Source organism: Pseudoliparis swirei, chromosome 10, assembly GCF_029220125.1.
Source record: "Pseudoliparis swirei isolate HS2019 ecotype Mariana Trench chromosome 10, NWPU_hadal_v1, whole genome shotgun sequence".
Lineage (NCBI taxonomy): Eukaryota > Metazoa > Chordata > Actinopteri > Perciformes > Liparidae > Pseudoliparis > Pseudoliparis swirei.
Window position 1 is genome coordinate 1,030,210 of NC_079397.1, and position 15,875 is coordinate 1,046,084.

Below are 15,875 nucleotides of genomic sequence, written 5' to 3' on the forward strand. Positions count from 1 at the left end.
TAATGAAAAACTAACAAAATTAAATAAAAAAACGAAAAACGAAAGAAGAAAAAAATGAAAAATTTAGAATATATATATATTTTTTAAATATATATATTGATATAACACAATACTAATCATAACTAAGTTGTGTATAATAATAAAAAAGTAGAACATGAATAATAATAATTAAAAAAAAGAAATATATACTTGAAAAAAAAATCTAAATTAAGAATGAAAATATATATATATATATATATTCTTTATATACAAATATATATAATATATATATATATAACACAATACTCATCATAACTAAGTGTATAGCAGCTTGTTTTGTGTCTTTTATTAATCTTTCAGTTTCTGAATGTAAAGAATTAAACTTTGATTTTTCCTCTTCATCTTCCAGGTGAAGAAAGATGAGCACCTCCTTTTCCTCCTCCTCCTGGTTCTTCTTCCTCCTGGTTTCTCCTGCTCCTCCTCTGGTGAAGAGGAGAGCTTCAGTGAGGTAGACGTCGCTCCACATGTATAATAACTAATAGAGATCATAGCCTGTAGTGCATGTTTGGACTCACCCAGAACAACAACAACAACAACAACAACAACAATGACAACAACAACAGCTCATCACTACTTCAGTTTAAATCTATATTTTTAAGTATCTTTGTGTTTTATAAGGAATCGTTTAATTGTTTTGTGGATTTTTTTTACATTTCTAACGTGTGTTTTTATTTATTTATTCTTCATTTATTTTGTTCAGTAGAAACAAAATGAAACAATAAATAAATAAAATGTTTGTTTGGGGGAAAAAGACCAAAAACTAAAGTGATCAGAATGTATTGATCGCCCTCGTTATGGATCCAAAGAACCATGTGTCAAACACAAATATAACTTAAGATACTTGTATATAACTTTTTTATATAAGATACTTATGTATAAGTTATATACAAGATACTTAGAAATAAAAGCATATTCATTAACTGACCAGCTGGATTAATTTTTGCACATTTTAATTTATTGGTGAAGTGGATCAGAAGTGAGTGAATGTTTAAGGCAATGAAATAGAAAGTACGAGTTCTTCCGTTGGTCAAATGTCTCAGATAAATAAATAAATAAGGGACATAAATGTCCCGGAGCTACGCTATGCTAACAGTCTTTGTGCTAAGCTAACAGTTTCCATCTGTGGCCAGTCTTTGTGCTAAGCTAGGCTAAAGGCAAACTGTTCTCTTCTGACTGAAGATGAACATGAAGCGTCGTGAGCCTCCAGGAGACTCCAGACTCTCAGTGTGTGGTTCAGCAGACGTAGAACAGCCCAGAGGGTTCTGTCTGGTTCTGTCTGAAGAGTGTGGGTCACAGTGACCCGGTCAGTCAGGCTGGAGGCTGGAGGTCACTTCCTGTCTCGTCTGCGTTTCCATGTCAACATCAGAGGGAACGCAGCCCTGTGATTGGTTACCGTGGGAACGTAAACACTTATTTGTCGTATCTTTTTATTTCCACTCTTTGTTTATTTGACAATTTTCAACTGTGATCTATTTTTGATAAAATAAATATTTTATTCTCATCAGTTTCAATCTTCATGTGTTTCAGATAAAGATCCTCAGAACACTTTGTTGGTCCTCTTGTTCCTGTGTGTGTGTGTGTGTGTACATGTGTGTGTACATGTGTGTGTACATGTGTGTGTACATGTGTGTGCGTACATGTGTGTGTGTGTGTACATGTGTGTGTACATGTGTGTGTGTGTACATGTGTGTGTTTGTACATGTGTGTATATATTATATTAATTATAGTATATGTCCTGCTCATCTCTCTTTATATTGATTGTATATTTATGTATTTAGCATCATATCTGAATGTTTCTCCGTCGAACATAAAGAATGAATATTTACCTGAATCCATAAACTTGAACACATAATTGTTTTTTTATTGGTCCAAATAGTTTAATCTGTTTTATATCTTATATCTTATAATACTGAGAATGAAGCTAATGTGTCCATTTATTTGTGGCTATTTGTAATCATAAAAGAGAAGATTAAAAAAGATAATAAACAATATCTGTTGTCCAGTAAACATGTATTTGTTTTGGAAATAATGTAACGTGAAGTTATTAAGTTATTAATAATGAATTATGAACAGAAGAACATCATATAAAGACATTAATGATGTTAAGGTGCTCATATAAAGACATTAATGATGTTAAGGTGCTCATATATAGACATTAATGATGTTAGGGTGCTCATATAAAGACATTAATGATGTTAAGGTGCTCATATAAAGACATTAATGATGTTAAGGTGCTCATATAAAGACATTAATGATGTTAAGGTGCTCATATAAAGACATTAATGATGTTAGGGTGCTCATATAAAGACATTAATGATGTTAAGGTGCTCATATAAAGACATTAATGATGTTAGGGTGCTCATATAAAGACATTAATGATGTTAAGGTGCTTATATAAAGACATTAATGATGTTAGGGTGCTCATATAAAGACATTAATGATGTTAGGGTGCTCATATAAAGACATTAATGATGTTAATGTGCTCATATATAGACATTAATGATGTTAGGGTGCTCATATAAAGACATTAATGATGTTAAGGTGCTCATATAAAGACATTAATGATGTTAAGGTGCTCAAATAAAGACATTAATGATGTTAGGGTGCTCATAAAGACATTAATGATGTTAAGGTGCTCATATAAAGACATTAATGATGTTAAGGTGCTCATATAAAGACATTAATGATGTTAAGGTGCTCATATATAGACATTAATGATGTTAGGGTGCTCATATAAAGACATTAATGATGTTAGGGTGCTCATATAAAGACATTAATGATGTTAAGGTGCTCATAAAAGACATTAATGATGTTAAGGTGCTCATATATAGACATTAATGATGTTAGGGTGCTCATATAAAGACATTAATGATGTTAGGGTGCTCATATAAAGACATTAATGATGTTAAGGTGCTCATATAAAGACATTAATGATGTTAGGGTGCTCATATAAAGACATTAATGATGTTAAGGTGCTCATATAAAGACATTAATGATGTTAAGGTGCTCATATATAGACATTAATGATGTTAGGGTGCTCATATAAAGACAATAATGATGTTAAGGTGCTCATATATAGACATTAATGATGTTAGGGTGCTCATATAAAGACATTAATGATGTTAAGGTGCTCATATAAAGACATTAATGATGTTAAGGTGCTCATATATAGACATTAATGATGTTAGGGTGCTCATATATAGACATTAATGATGTTAGGGTGCTCATATAAAGACATTAATGATGTTAAGGTGCTCATATAGACATTAATGATGTTAAGGTGCTCATATATAGACATTAATGATGTTAGGGTGCTCATATAAAGACATTAATGATGTTAAGGTGCTCATATATAGACATTAATGATGTTAGGGTGCTCATATAAAGACATTAATGATGTTAAGGTGCTCATATATAGACATTAATGATGTTAGGGTGCTCATATAAAGACATTAATGATGTTAAGGTGCTCATATAAAGACAATGATGTTAGGGTGCTCATATAAAGACATTAATGATGTTAAGGTGCTCATATAAAGACATTAATGATGTTAGGGTGCTCATATAAAGACATTAATGACGTATATTTATTGGGAGACCGTGCCGCCCCTCTGGGTGGGTAGTGGTGCAGACTGACAGACCTTCAGCCAGAAACCTCAAAGAAAGAGGAGCGTTCTAAAAATAGCTCACACACACACACACACACACACGCACACACACACACATGATGCATGCTGGGATTCCCTGAAGGTGATGAAATCAACACGTGGAGGAGCAGAACATGTTTGAGATTTTTGTTCATTAATTTTTATTTCTGAATGTTTATTTTGCAGACATTAATATATATATATATATATATATATTATTGGTCTTGAAGGTCACACTCTTTTCCCAGCATGCTATCGGGCTTATAAATAGCTCTGGACGGAGAGGGGGGGGGTCATTATGTAAGTGTCACGACTCAAAAAGCAGGACCCAAATGCCGACATTACTGCACAAACTAATATTTAATTCCAAAAATCACAGACCAGACCAGACCAGACAGGAACGACAAAAACGCGGACCAAACAGTACGAAGCCACACTGGGAATGAGGCGAACAGGGTTTACATACACAGGCAGGAAGAGGTGATTGGACAACGGGGAACGAGACACAGGTGGACACAATGAGGGCGGGGCCAGCAATCACATAGAAGGAAACAATCAGGGCCAGGGCAGCCAATCACAGGGAGACAGACGACACAAGGACTTCAAAACAAGGCACAAAACGAGACACAAACTCCAGATCATGACAGTAAGCTTCCTGTGTGTTTATGAATGGGGGGGTACTCATTCATATCCTCACTGCAGCTGCTGTTCACTCTTCACTGAACATGTTGAGATTTTACATGAAGAAGATACAAATAGTCCAGTTATCTAAAACTCTATTAATACACAAGTTATTATTAGTTATGACTCTGTGGACTAAAGCGGCCATGTTGTCTGTTTACGTTCATGAGCGTCATTTAGAGGGGCGTGTCTTCATAAACACACACACATACATATATACACATATATATATATATATATATATGTGTGTAAACATGATACTGTGTTTGTATTCTAGTGACTGGATGATGGAGAGATGATTTCATGTTCATATAAACATGAAATCTGAGAGAAGTAAGAGTAATGTTCTCGTAGACTTCTATCAACCAGAGGAGTCGCCCCCTGGTGGTCGGAGGAGAGAATGCAGCTTTTGTTTCCACCACTGAGAAAAAGTGAATAAGTATGAGATGTAATTCTCCAGCCTCTTCCCAACAGCAGGAGGAGGGATGGAGCCCCCCCCCCCGTCCTACATCCCTGCTATCTCGGGCTCCTGAAGACCTCACGAGACAGACAAGATGGCGTCGCCTCGTGACTCACCGCTGCAGAGCGTCTGACAGCTCAGTACAGGTGTGTCCACTTTTAGAATACATCCTGAATCAAATACGTAGATGAAGGCGAGGTGGGAGGTCATGAGAAACTAGACTAGACCTCTAGTGACCTCCAGTGACCTCTAGTGACCTCTTCCTCCCGGTCGCCTCACACTGCAGAACGCAGCGACCCCGACTCACAGAGGACGAACATCCTCAGAAGTTCAAGTGCACATTCAACTTTTTCCAGAGAAGGATGGTGGGCGGGGGGGCGGGGGGGGGGGAGTCTTCCATCTTCAGTTTCAGTGAAGCGGTGGAAACCCAACGCCGGGCCGGTTTTAGTCCTTTGTGCCCGCCGGTGTCGACTAACAGCAGAGGATGAAATCATGAGACTGGCATCTGTCAACGTGTGTGTGTCTGTGTGTGTGTGTTACATTACATTACATGTCATTTGGCTGACGCTTTTATCCAAAGCGACTTACAGTCCTGTTACATTCATTCACTGTAGAGCAGCTACAGGGAGACACTCAGGGTTAAGTGCCTTGCTCAAGGACACATTGACTAGGGTGGGGATTGAACCTCCAACCCCCTGATGGAAAGACGGACCTGCTACCCACTCACCCATAGTGTGTCTCTGTGTCTGTGTGTGTGTGTCTGTCTGTGTGTGTCTGTGTCTGTGTGTGTCTGTGTGTCTGTGTGTGTGTCTCTGTGTCTGTGTGTGTCTCTGTGTCTGTGTGTGTGTCTGTCTCTGTGTGTGTCTCTGTGTCTGTGTGTGTCTCTGTGTCTGTGTGTGTGTGTCTCTGTGTCTGTGTGTGTGTCTGTGTGTGTGTGTCAGTGTGTGTGTGTGTGTGTGTGTCTCTGTGTCTGTGTGTGTGTCTCTGTGTCTGTGTGTGTGTCTGTGTGTGTGTGTGCTTCTGGTTTCCGTTTGTTTACATCAATCTGAGATACAAGAGGCTCAGTCCGGGGGGGCGGGGCTTAGCTTGTTTCCAACATGGCCGTCCCAAACAAAGGAACTGAAATACTTTGATGACGTCACTTTGATGATGTCACTCTGTTGCGTCACACATTTCAGTCCAAAATAAAATGGTTAGATCTAGACGGAGACGTCCCGACTTTAACTCCCCGTCAAAGCACTGGATCCTACAAATCCCACAATGCACTTCACCAGCATCTTTACAGTAGAACATGGACCTGCCTGATGAAAGTGGTGTTCAGTCACGCTGGACTACGGTCCTCTCCGGGGTCAAAGGTCACAGGCCTCTCGTACACATGACGTGTCTCGTGTCGGATGCAGCCCTGCGTGTCGATGATCCCTCAGTCAGGACTCACAGGAGCTGCTCACCTTCCTGTGAGAGGGATCAACACACCTGCAGCTCTTCATCTGGGTCTGTGCTCATGAGTTTGATTTTGTTGCTCTTGTGGTGGCTTTTTATTTGTATTTTGCATTTTGATGATTTGCATTGTTTTATTTTGAAAAAAGCAACACAATTCTATCTTAATAACTAACTTTTATTTATTTAGGCACAACATATAAATAGAACATATATGTATAATATATATATACAACATATTTGGAGCTTTCTATTCATTCTGATTCATTATCTTACAATTATTTAGTTGAATTGATTTATCAGAGTTATTAGATAAAAAAAAAAAAAGTAAACATCATAATTGATTTATTGAATATATTTAATTTAGAATAATTAATAATTTCTTAATTTTGCGAATAAACTTTAAATGTTTTGAATAAAAAACGTTTTGTTGAATTATTTGATTTTAATTTGGATTTTGTATATTTAATTCAGAGTCATCATATTACATTATTATTTTATTGTCTCACATCTTACATTTCATGTTAAATTGGCATCTCGTAATCCTTCTTAAATAATAAATCTTTATTTTGACTTAGTAAAAACTCTATTAAACTATTTTAACTAAATGTTTTACCCAATAATAATTAATAATCGTGATTGTATTCAAACACATTGATAACACAGGAAAACATAACATTGAAGACTGATGTGGTTTATTATAAATGAATAATAACATGAAGCCGCTTCACCCTGTTGCCATGGCAACACCGGGTATTTACACCGACGCACGCGAGCAGCTCAGCAGCCAATTACGTGCATATGAAACGTAAAAAAAAAAAAAAGCTCCTTCAGCCGCTTCCTGCGGATTCCTCCAGTCAGGAGGACCGGGACCAGGACCAGGACCGGGACCAGGACCAGGACCAGGACCAGCACGCTGTTATGTAACGGGCTTTACAACGTGTTGATCCAGAGCCGGGAGGACCGGAGCAGTGTGGACCTGCCGGTCGGTACCGGAGCTGCTGGTGTGCAGATCCGGTATTTCACAGTCTGCATTGCGTCGAACCCCCCCCCCCCCCCCTCCTCCTCTCCTATCCTCTCCCCTCACTCCCTCTCTCCTAACCCCTCCCTGCCCCCCCCCCCTCTCCATGGAATCCTGCAATACGCTTCCAAATTACCGGAGACGCGTCCTTTTCAGCGCGGGACCCTGAACCGGGACCCTGGACCGGGTTCTCCTCCGCAGTGGGTTTTCCTTTTCACGGCAGCATACAACAAGACACGAGAGAGACGCTGATGCTGCAGGGTCCAGTCCTCAGTCGTCCCTGAGCGCGCCTCGGACCTTGGTTCCCCTGTGGTCTCCGTCATGCTCCTGAAGGCTCACTCGATTCTTGCCTCGGAGCCGCGGGTCGGAACCGTCTGGAGCCTCCACGAGGATCGGATGTGGACCAGGACCACATAGTGGACTCGTTCTGCGGAGGTCGGTCCTGATCCCCAAGTTGGGGAAAGGTGTGTGTGTGTGTGTGTGTGGGGGCTCATCTCCATCTGCTGCTTCATATGTTTATTAATATTAATGTTCTCATTCATGTTGTTATAACGTGTTAAATGTTAAGAACTGGTAGTGGTGCAGAGAGAGAGGAGAGGGAGAGAGGGAGAGAGAGAGGAGAGAGAGAGAGAGAGGAGGAGAGAGAGAGAGAGAGAAGAGAGGGAGGAGAAGAGAGAGAGGAGGAAGGAGAGATAGAGGGAGAGAGAAAGAAAGAGAGGTGGGGAGAGAGGGAGAAAGAGAGAGAGAGGGAGAGAGAAAGAGGGTGAGGAAGGGAGAGAGAGAGAGAGAGAGGGAGAGAGAGAGAAAGAGGGTGAGGAAGGGAGAGAGAGAGACAGAGAGGGAGAGAGAGAGAGAAAGAAAGAGAGGGAGGGAGAAAAAGAGGGAGGGAGAGAGAGAGAGAGAGAGAGAGAGAAAGAGGGTGAGGATGGGAGAGAGAGAGACAGAGAGGGAGAGAGAGAGAGAAAGAAAGAGAGGGAGGGAGAAAAAGAGAGAGAGTGAGAGCGGGAGAGGAGGCAGCAGTAGACCTGAACACTGGTGTCTCTGGTCGGAAGTGAATCTTCGGGGCTGAATCTTTTCTGAGGAAGCCGCTGAGACGTGTTTCTGCTCTCAGGTGACGAGGCGAGAGAAGAAGATGATGGTGATGATGATGATGGTGACGATGAAGGAGAAGGCTCTGCACAGCGCGCGGCCTCACTAGAGGCTCCTCCTCCTTCGACCTGCTGTCCTTCTCCTTCACGCCGCTCCCTCTTCCCGCCCAGCGCCGCCCTCCAGGCAGGATGACCGTGGTGTCCACGGAGAACATGGACGACGCCTCCGGCCTGCCGGGGCACCCGCAGGACCCGTACCCGCCCGACGCCGCCGACCACGACTGCTGCGAGCGGGTGGTCATCAACATCTCGGGGCTGCGCTTTGAGACCCAGCTGAAGACCCTGGCCCAGTTCCCGGAGACCCTCCTCGGGAACCTCAAGAAGAGGATGCGCTACTTCGACCCGCTGAGGAGCAGTACTTCTTCGACCGCAACCGGCCGAGTTTCGACGCCATCTTGTACTACTACCAGTCCGGCGGGCGGCTGAGGCGGCCGGTCAACGTGCCGCTGGACATGTTCTCGGAGGAGATCAAGTTCTACGAGCTGGGCGCGGAGGCCATGGAGAAGTTCCGCGAGGACGAAGGGTTCATCCGCGAGGAGGAGCGCCCCTTACCGGAGAAGGAGTTCCAGCGGCAGATCTGGCTCCTCTTCGAGCACCCGGAGAGCTCGGGGCCGGCCCGGGGCATCGCCATCGTCTCGGTGATGGTCATCCTCATCTCCATCGTCATCTTCTGTCTGGAGACGCTGCCGGAGCTGAAGGAGGACCCCAACCAGCGGATGCGCGTGGTGGGGAACGTCACGGTGTACTACAAGCCCAACGTCCTCACCGACCCCTTCTTCCTGGTGGAGACGCTCTGCATCATCTGGTTCTCCTTGGAGTTGATCGTCCGGTTCTTCGCTTGTCCCAGCAAGGCGGCGTTCTTCAAGAACATGATGAACTCCATCGACATCGTGGCCATCATCCCGTACTTCATCACGCTGGGCACGGAGCTGGCCGGCGACCAGGGCGGCAAGGAGAGCAAGGGGCGGCGAGCAGGCCGCGTCGCTGGCCATCCTGCGCGTCATCCGCCTGGTGCGGGTCTTCCGGATCTTCAAGCTGTCGCGGCACTCCAAGGGCTCCAGATCCTCGGGTCATTATGTAAGTGTCACGACTCAAAAAGCAGGACCCAAATGCCGACATTACTGCACAAACTAATATTTAATTCCCAAAATCACAGACCAGACCAGACCAGACAGGAACAACAAAAACGCAGACCAAACAGTACGAAGCCACACTGGGAATGAGGCGAACAGGGTTTACATACACAGGCAGGAAGAGGTTTATTGGACAACGGGGAACGAGACACAGGTGGACACAATGAGGGCGGGGCCAGCAATCACATAGAAGGAAACAATCAGGGCCAGGGCAGCCAATCACAGGGAGACAGACGACACAAGGACTTCAAAACAAGGCACAAAACGAGACACAAACTCCAGATCATGACAGTAAGCTTCCTGTGTGTTTATGAATGGGGGGGTACTCATTCATATCCTCACTGCAGCTGCTGTTCACTCTTCACTGAACATGTTGAGATTTTACATGAAGAAGATACAAATAGTCCAGTTATCTAAAACTCTATTAATACACAAGTTATTATTAGTTATGACTCTGTGGACTAAAGCGGCCATGTTGTCTGTTTACGTTCATGAGCGTCATTTAGAGGGGCGTGTCTTCATAAACACACACACATACATATATACACATATATATATATATATATATATGTGTGTAAACATGATACTGTGTTTGTATTCTAGTGACTGGATGATGGAGAGATGATTTCATGTTCATATAAACATGAAATCTGAGAGAAGTAAGAGTAATGTTCTCGTAGACTTCTATCAACCAGAGGAGTCGCCCCCTGGTGGTCGGAGGAGAGAATGCAGCTTTTGTTTCCACCACTGAGAAAAAGTGAATAAGTATGAGATGTAATTCTCCAGCCTCTTCCCAACAGCAGGAGGAGGGATGGAGCCCCCCCCCCCCCGTCCTACATCCCTGCTATCTCGGGCTCCTGAAGACCTCACGAGACAGACAAGATGGCGTCGCCTCGTGACTCACCGCTGCAGAGCGTCTGACAGCTCAGTACAGGTGTGTCCACTTTTAGAATACATCCTGAATCAAATACGTAGATGAAGGCGAGGTGGGAGGTCATGAGAAACTAGACTAGACCTCTAGTGACCTCCAGTGACCTCTAGTGACCTCTTCCTCCCGGTCGCCTCACACTGCAGAACGCAGCGACCCCGACTCACAGAGGACGAACATCCTCAGAAGTTCAAGTGCACATTCAACTTTTTCCAGAGAAGGATGGTGGGCGGGGGGGCGGGGGGGGGGGAGTCTTCCATCTTCAGTTTCAGTGAAGCGGTGGAAACCCGCCGGGCCGGTTTTAGTCCTTTGTGCCCGCCGGTGTCGACTAACAGCAGAGGATGAAATCATGAGACTGGCATCTGTCAACGTGTGTGTGTCTGTGTGTGTGTGTTACATTACATTACATGTCATTTGGCTGACGCTTTTATCCAAAGCGACTTACAGTCCTGTTACATTCATTCACTGTAGAGCAGCTACAGGGAGACACTCAGGGTTAAGTGCCTTGCTCAAGGACACATTGACTAGGGTGGGGATTGAACCTCCAACCCCCTGATGGAAAGACGGACCTGCTACCCACTCACCCATAGTGTGTCTCTGTGTCTGTGTGTGTGTGTCTGTGTGTCTGTGTCTGTGTGTGTGTCTCTGTGTCTGTGTGTGTCTGTGTGTCTGTGTGTGTGTCTCTGTGTCTGTGTGTGTGTCTCTGTGTCTGTGTGTGTGTCTCTGTGTCTGTGTGTGTGTGTCTCTGTGTGTGTGTCTCTGTGTCTGTGTCTGTGTGTGTGTGTCAGTGTGTGTGTGTGTGTGTCTCTGTGTCTGTGTGTGTGTCTCTGTGTCTGTGTGTGTGTCTGTGTGTGTGTGTGCTTCTGGTTTCCGTTTGTTTACATCAATCTGAGATACAAGAGGCTCAGTCCGGGGGGGCGGGGCTTAGCTTGTTTCCAACATGGCCGTCCCAAACAAAGGAACTGAAATACTTTGATGACGTCACTTTGATGATGTCACTCTGTTGCGTCACACACATTTCAGTCCAAAATAAAATGGTTAGATCTAGACGGAGACGTCCCGACTTTAACTCCCCGTCAAAGCACTGGATCCTACAAATCCCACAATGCACTTCACCAGCATCTTTACAGTAGAACATGGACCTGCCTGATGAAAGTGGTGTTCAGTCACGCTGGACTACGGTCCTCTCCGGGGTCAAAGGTCACAGGCCTCTCGTACACATGACGTGTCTCGTGTCGGATGCAGCCCTGCGTGTCGGTGATCCCTCAGTCAGGACTCACAGGAGCTGCTCACCTTCCTGTGAGAGGGATCAACACACCTGCAGCTCTTCATCTGGGTCTGTGCTCATGAGTTTGATTTTGTTGCTCTTGTGGTGGCTTTTTATTTGTATTTTGCATTTTGATGATTTGCATTGTTTTATTTTGAAAAAAGCAACACAATTCTATCTTAATAACTAACTTTTATTTATTTAGGCACAACATATAAATAGAACATATATGTATAATATATATATACAACATATTTGGAGCTTTCTATTCATTCTGATTCATTATCTTACAATTATTTAGTTGAATTGATTTATCAGAGTTATTAGATTAAAAAAAAAAAGTAAACATCATAATTGATTTATTGAATATATTTAATTTAGAATAATTAATAATTTCTTAATTTTGCGAATAAACTTTAAATGTTTTGAATAAAAAACGTTTTGTTGAATTATTTGATTTTAATTTGGATTTTGTATATTTAATTCAGAGTCATCATATTACATTATTATTTTATTGTCTCACATCTTACATTTCATGTTAAATTGGCATCTCGTAATCCTTCTTAAATAATAAATCTTTATTTTGACTTAGTAAAAACTCTATTAAACTATTTTAACTAAATGTTTTACCCAATAATAATTAATAATCGTGATTGTATTCAAACACATTGATAACACAGGAAAACATAACATTGAAGACTGATGTGGTTTATTATAAATGAATAATAACATGAAGCCGCTTCACCCTGTTGCCATGGCAACACCGGGTATTTACACCGACGCACGCGAGCAGCTCAGCAGCCAATTACGTGCATATGAAACGTAAAAAAAAAAAAAAGCTCCTTCAGCCGCTTCCTGCGGATTCCTCCAGTCAGGAGGACCGGGACCAGGACCAGGACCAGGACCAGCACGCTGTTATGTAACGGGCTTTACAACGTGTTGATCCAGAGCCGGGAGGACCGGAGCAGTGTGGACCTGCCGGTCGGTACCGGAGCTGCTGGTGTGCAGATCCGGTATTTCACAGTCTGCATTGCGTCGAACCCCCCCCCCCCCCTCCTCCTCTCCTATCCTCTCCCCTCACTCCCTCTCTCCTAACCCCTCCCTGCCCCCCCCCCCTCTCCATGGAATCCTGCAATACGCTTCCAAATTACCGGAGACGCGTCCTTTTCAGCGCGGGACCCTGAACCGGGACCCTGGACCGGGTTCTCCTCCGCGGTGGGTTTTCCTTTTTCACGGCAGCATACAACAAGACACGAGAGAGACGCTGATGCTGCAGGGTCCAGTCCTCCAGTCGTCCCTGAGCGCGCCTCGGACCTTGGTTCCCCCTGTGGTCTCCGTCATGCTCCTGAAGGCTCACTCTCGATTCTTGCCTCGGAGCCGCGGGTCGGAACCGTCTGGAGCCTCCACGAGGATCCGGATGTGGACCAGGACCACATAGTGGACTCGTTCTGCGGAGGTCGGTCCTGATCCCCAAGTTGGGGAAAGGTGTGTGTGTGTGTGTGTGTGTGGGGGGGGGGGGGGTCATCTCCATCTGCTGCTTCATATGTTTATTAATATTAATGTTCTCATTCATGTTGTTATAACGTGTTAAATGTTAAGAACTGGTAGTGGTGCAGAGAGAGAGAGAGGGAGAGGGAGAGAGAGGGGGAGAGAGAGGGAGAGAGAGAGAAAGAGAGGGAGGGAGAAAGAGAGAGAGAGAGAGAGAGAGAAAGAGAGGGAGGGAGAAAGAGAGAGAGGGAGAGGAAGGGAGAGAGAGAGAAAGAGAGAGAGAAAGAAAGAGAGGGTGGGAGAAAGAGAGAGAGGGAGAGAGAGAGAGAGGGAGAGAGAAAGAGGGTGAGGAAGGAGAGAGAGAAAGAGAGGGAGAGAGAGAAATAGGGTGAGGAAGGGAGAGAGAGAGAGACAGAGAGGGAGAGAGAGAGAGAAAGAAAGAGAGGGAGGGAGAAAAAGAGAGAGAGGGAGGGAGAGAGAGAGAAAGAGAGAGGGAGAGAGAGAGAAAGAGGGTGAGGATGGGAGAGAGAGAGACAGAGAGGGAGAGAGAGAGAGAAAGAGGGAGGAGAAAAGAGAGTGAGAGCGGGAGAGGAGGCAGCAGTAGACCTGAACACTGGTGTCTCTGGTCGGAAGTGAATCTTCGGGGCTGAATCTTTTCTGAGGAAGCCGCTGAGACGTGTTTCTGCTCTCAGGTGACGAGGCGAGAGAAGAAGATGATGGTGATGATGATGATGGTGACGATGAAGGAGAAGGCTCTGCACAGCGCGCGGCCTCACTAGAGGCTCCTCCTCCTTCGACCTGCTGTCCTTCTCCTTCACGCCGCTCCCTCTTCCCGCCCAGCGCCGCCCTCCAGGCAGGATGACCGTGGTGTCCACGGAGAACATGGACGACGCCTCCGGCCTGCCGGGGCACCCGCAGGACCCGTACCCGCCCGACGCCGCCGACCACGACTGCTGCGAGCGGGTGGTCATCAACATCTCGGGGCTGCGCTTTGAGACCCAGCTGAAGACCCTGGCCCAGTTCCCGGAGACCCTCCTCGGGAACCCCAAGAAGAGGATGCGCTACTTCGACCCGCTGAGGAACGAGTACTTCTTCGACCGCAACCGGCCGAGTTTCGACGCCATCTTGTACTACTACCAGTCCGGCGGGCGGCTGAGGCGGCCGGTCAACGTGCCGCTGGACATGTTCTCGGAGGAGATCAAGTTCTACGAGCTGGGCGCGGAGGCCATGGAGAAGTTCCGCGAGGACGAAGGGTTCATCCGCGAGGAGGAGCGCCCCTTACCGGAGAAGGAGTTCCAGCGGCAGATCTGGCTCCTCTTCGAGCACCCGGAGAGCTCGGGGCCGGCCCGGGGCATCGCCATCGTCTCGGTGATGGTCATCCTCATCTCCATCGTCATCTTCTGTCTGGAGACGCTGCCGGAGCTGAAGGAGGACCCCAACCAGCGGATGCGCGTGGTGGGGAACGTCACGGTGTACTACAAGCCCAACGTCCTCACCGACCCCTTCTTCCTGGTGGAGACGCTCTGCATCATCTGGTTCTCCTTCGAGTTGATCGTCCGGTTCTTCGCTTGTCCCAGCAAGGCGGCGTTCTTCAAGAACATGATGAACTCCATCGACATCGTGGCCATCATCCCGTACTTCATCACGCTGGGCACGGAGCTGGCCGACGACCAGGACGGCAAGGAGAGCAAGGGGGGCGGCGAGCAGGCCACGTCGCTGGCCATCCTGCGCGTCATCCGCCTGGTGCGGGTCTTCCGGATCTTCAAGCTGTCGCGGCACTCCAAGGGGCTCCAGATCCTCGGGCAGACCCTCAAGGCCAGCATGCGGGAGCTGGGCCTGCTCATCTTCTTCCTCTTCATCGGAGTCATCCTCTTCTCCAGCGCCGTCTACTTCGCCGAGGTCGAGGAGAAGGAGTCGTTCTTCACCAGCATCCCGGACGCGTTCTGGTGGGCCGTGGTCTCCATGACGACGGTGGGCTACGGGGACATGTACCCCGTGACCATCGGGGGGAAGATCGTGGGCTCGCTGTGCGCCATCGCCGGCGTGCTCACCATCGCGCTGCCGGTGCCGGTCATCGTGTCCAACTTCAACTACTTCTACCACCGCGAGACGGAGGGCGAGGAGCAGGCGCAGCTGCTGAACGTCAGCAACCAGAACCTGGCGTCCGAGTCCGACTCCAGCCGCCGCAGCTCGTCGGCCGTCAGCAAGTCGGAGTACATGGAGATCGACGAGGACTTGAACAACAGCATCGACAACTTCAGGGAGGCCAACCTCCGGACCGCCAACTGCACGCCGCCCGTCCAGAACTGCGTGAACACGGGGAAGCTGCTCACCGACGTGTGAACTCCGTCACGTACCCATCGTTATCGGATTCATTCGGCGCGTGAGACTCGAAGAGCTCAGGAGGCAAGGGCGGACTCGTGGCCGGGCGTCGGGGGGGAAAGGTTTTCATACTTCATTCACTCGTTTCTGGGAGATTTGTAGTTTGCGAGACGTTCACCAGACAGGAAGTCGCCAACGGCCCCTACCAGGAAGTCGCCTCAGCGTCTCCGGCCCCCCGAGGTTCTTTAATGAGAATATCTCTTGCTCATTCCTCACAGAAGGGCGACACTAAACTAAACCCTCC

General features: G+C 46.2%; 1 protein-coding gene and 1 pseudogene across 1 annotated transcript; both read left to right on the top strand.

Moving 5' to 3' along the window:
• Positions 1-8,562: 8,562 nt before the first annotated feature.
• On the top strand, positions 8,563-10,427 carry LOC130200861 (potassium voltage-gated channel subfamily A member 1-like; annotated as a pseudogene).
• Positions 10,428-14,107: 3,680 nt separating this feature from the next.
• On the top strand, positions 14,108-15,592 carry LOC130200561 (potassium voltage-gated channel subfamily A member 1-like). Its single transcript, XM_056424952.1, has one exon. It carries the CDS (start codon positions 14,108-14,110, stop codon positions 15,590-15,592), a length of 1,485 nt encoding a protein of 494 aa, XP_056280927.1.
• The last annotated feature ends 283 nt before the right edge of the window (positions 15,593-15,875 follow it).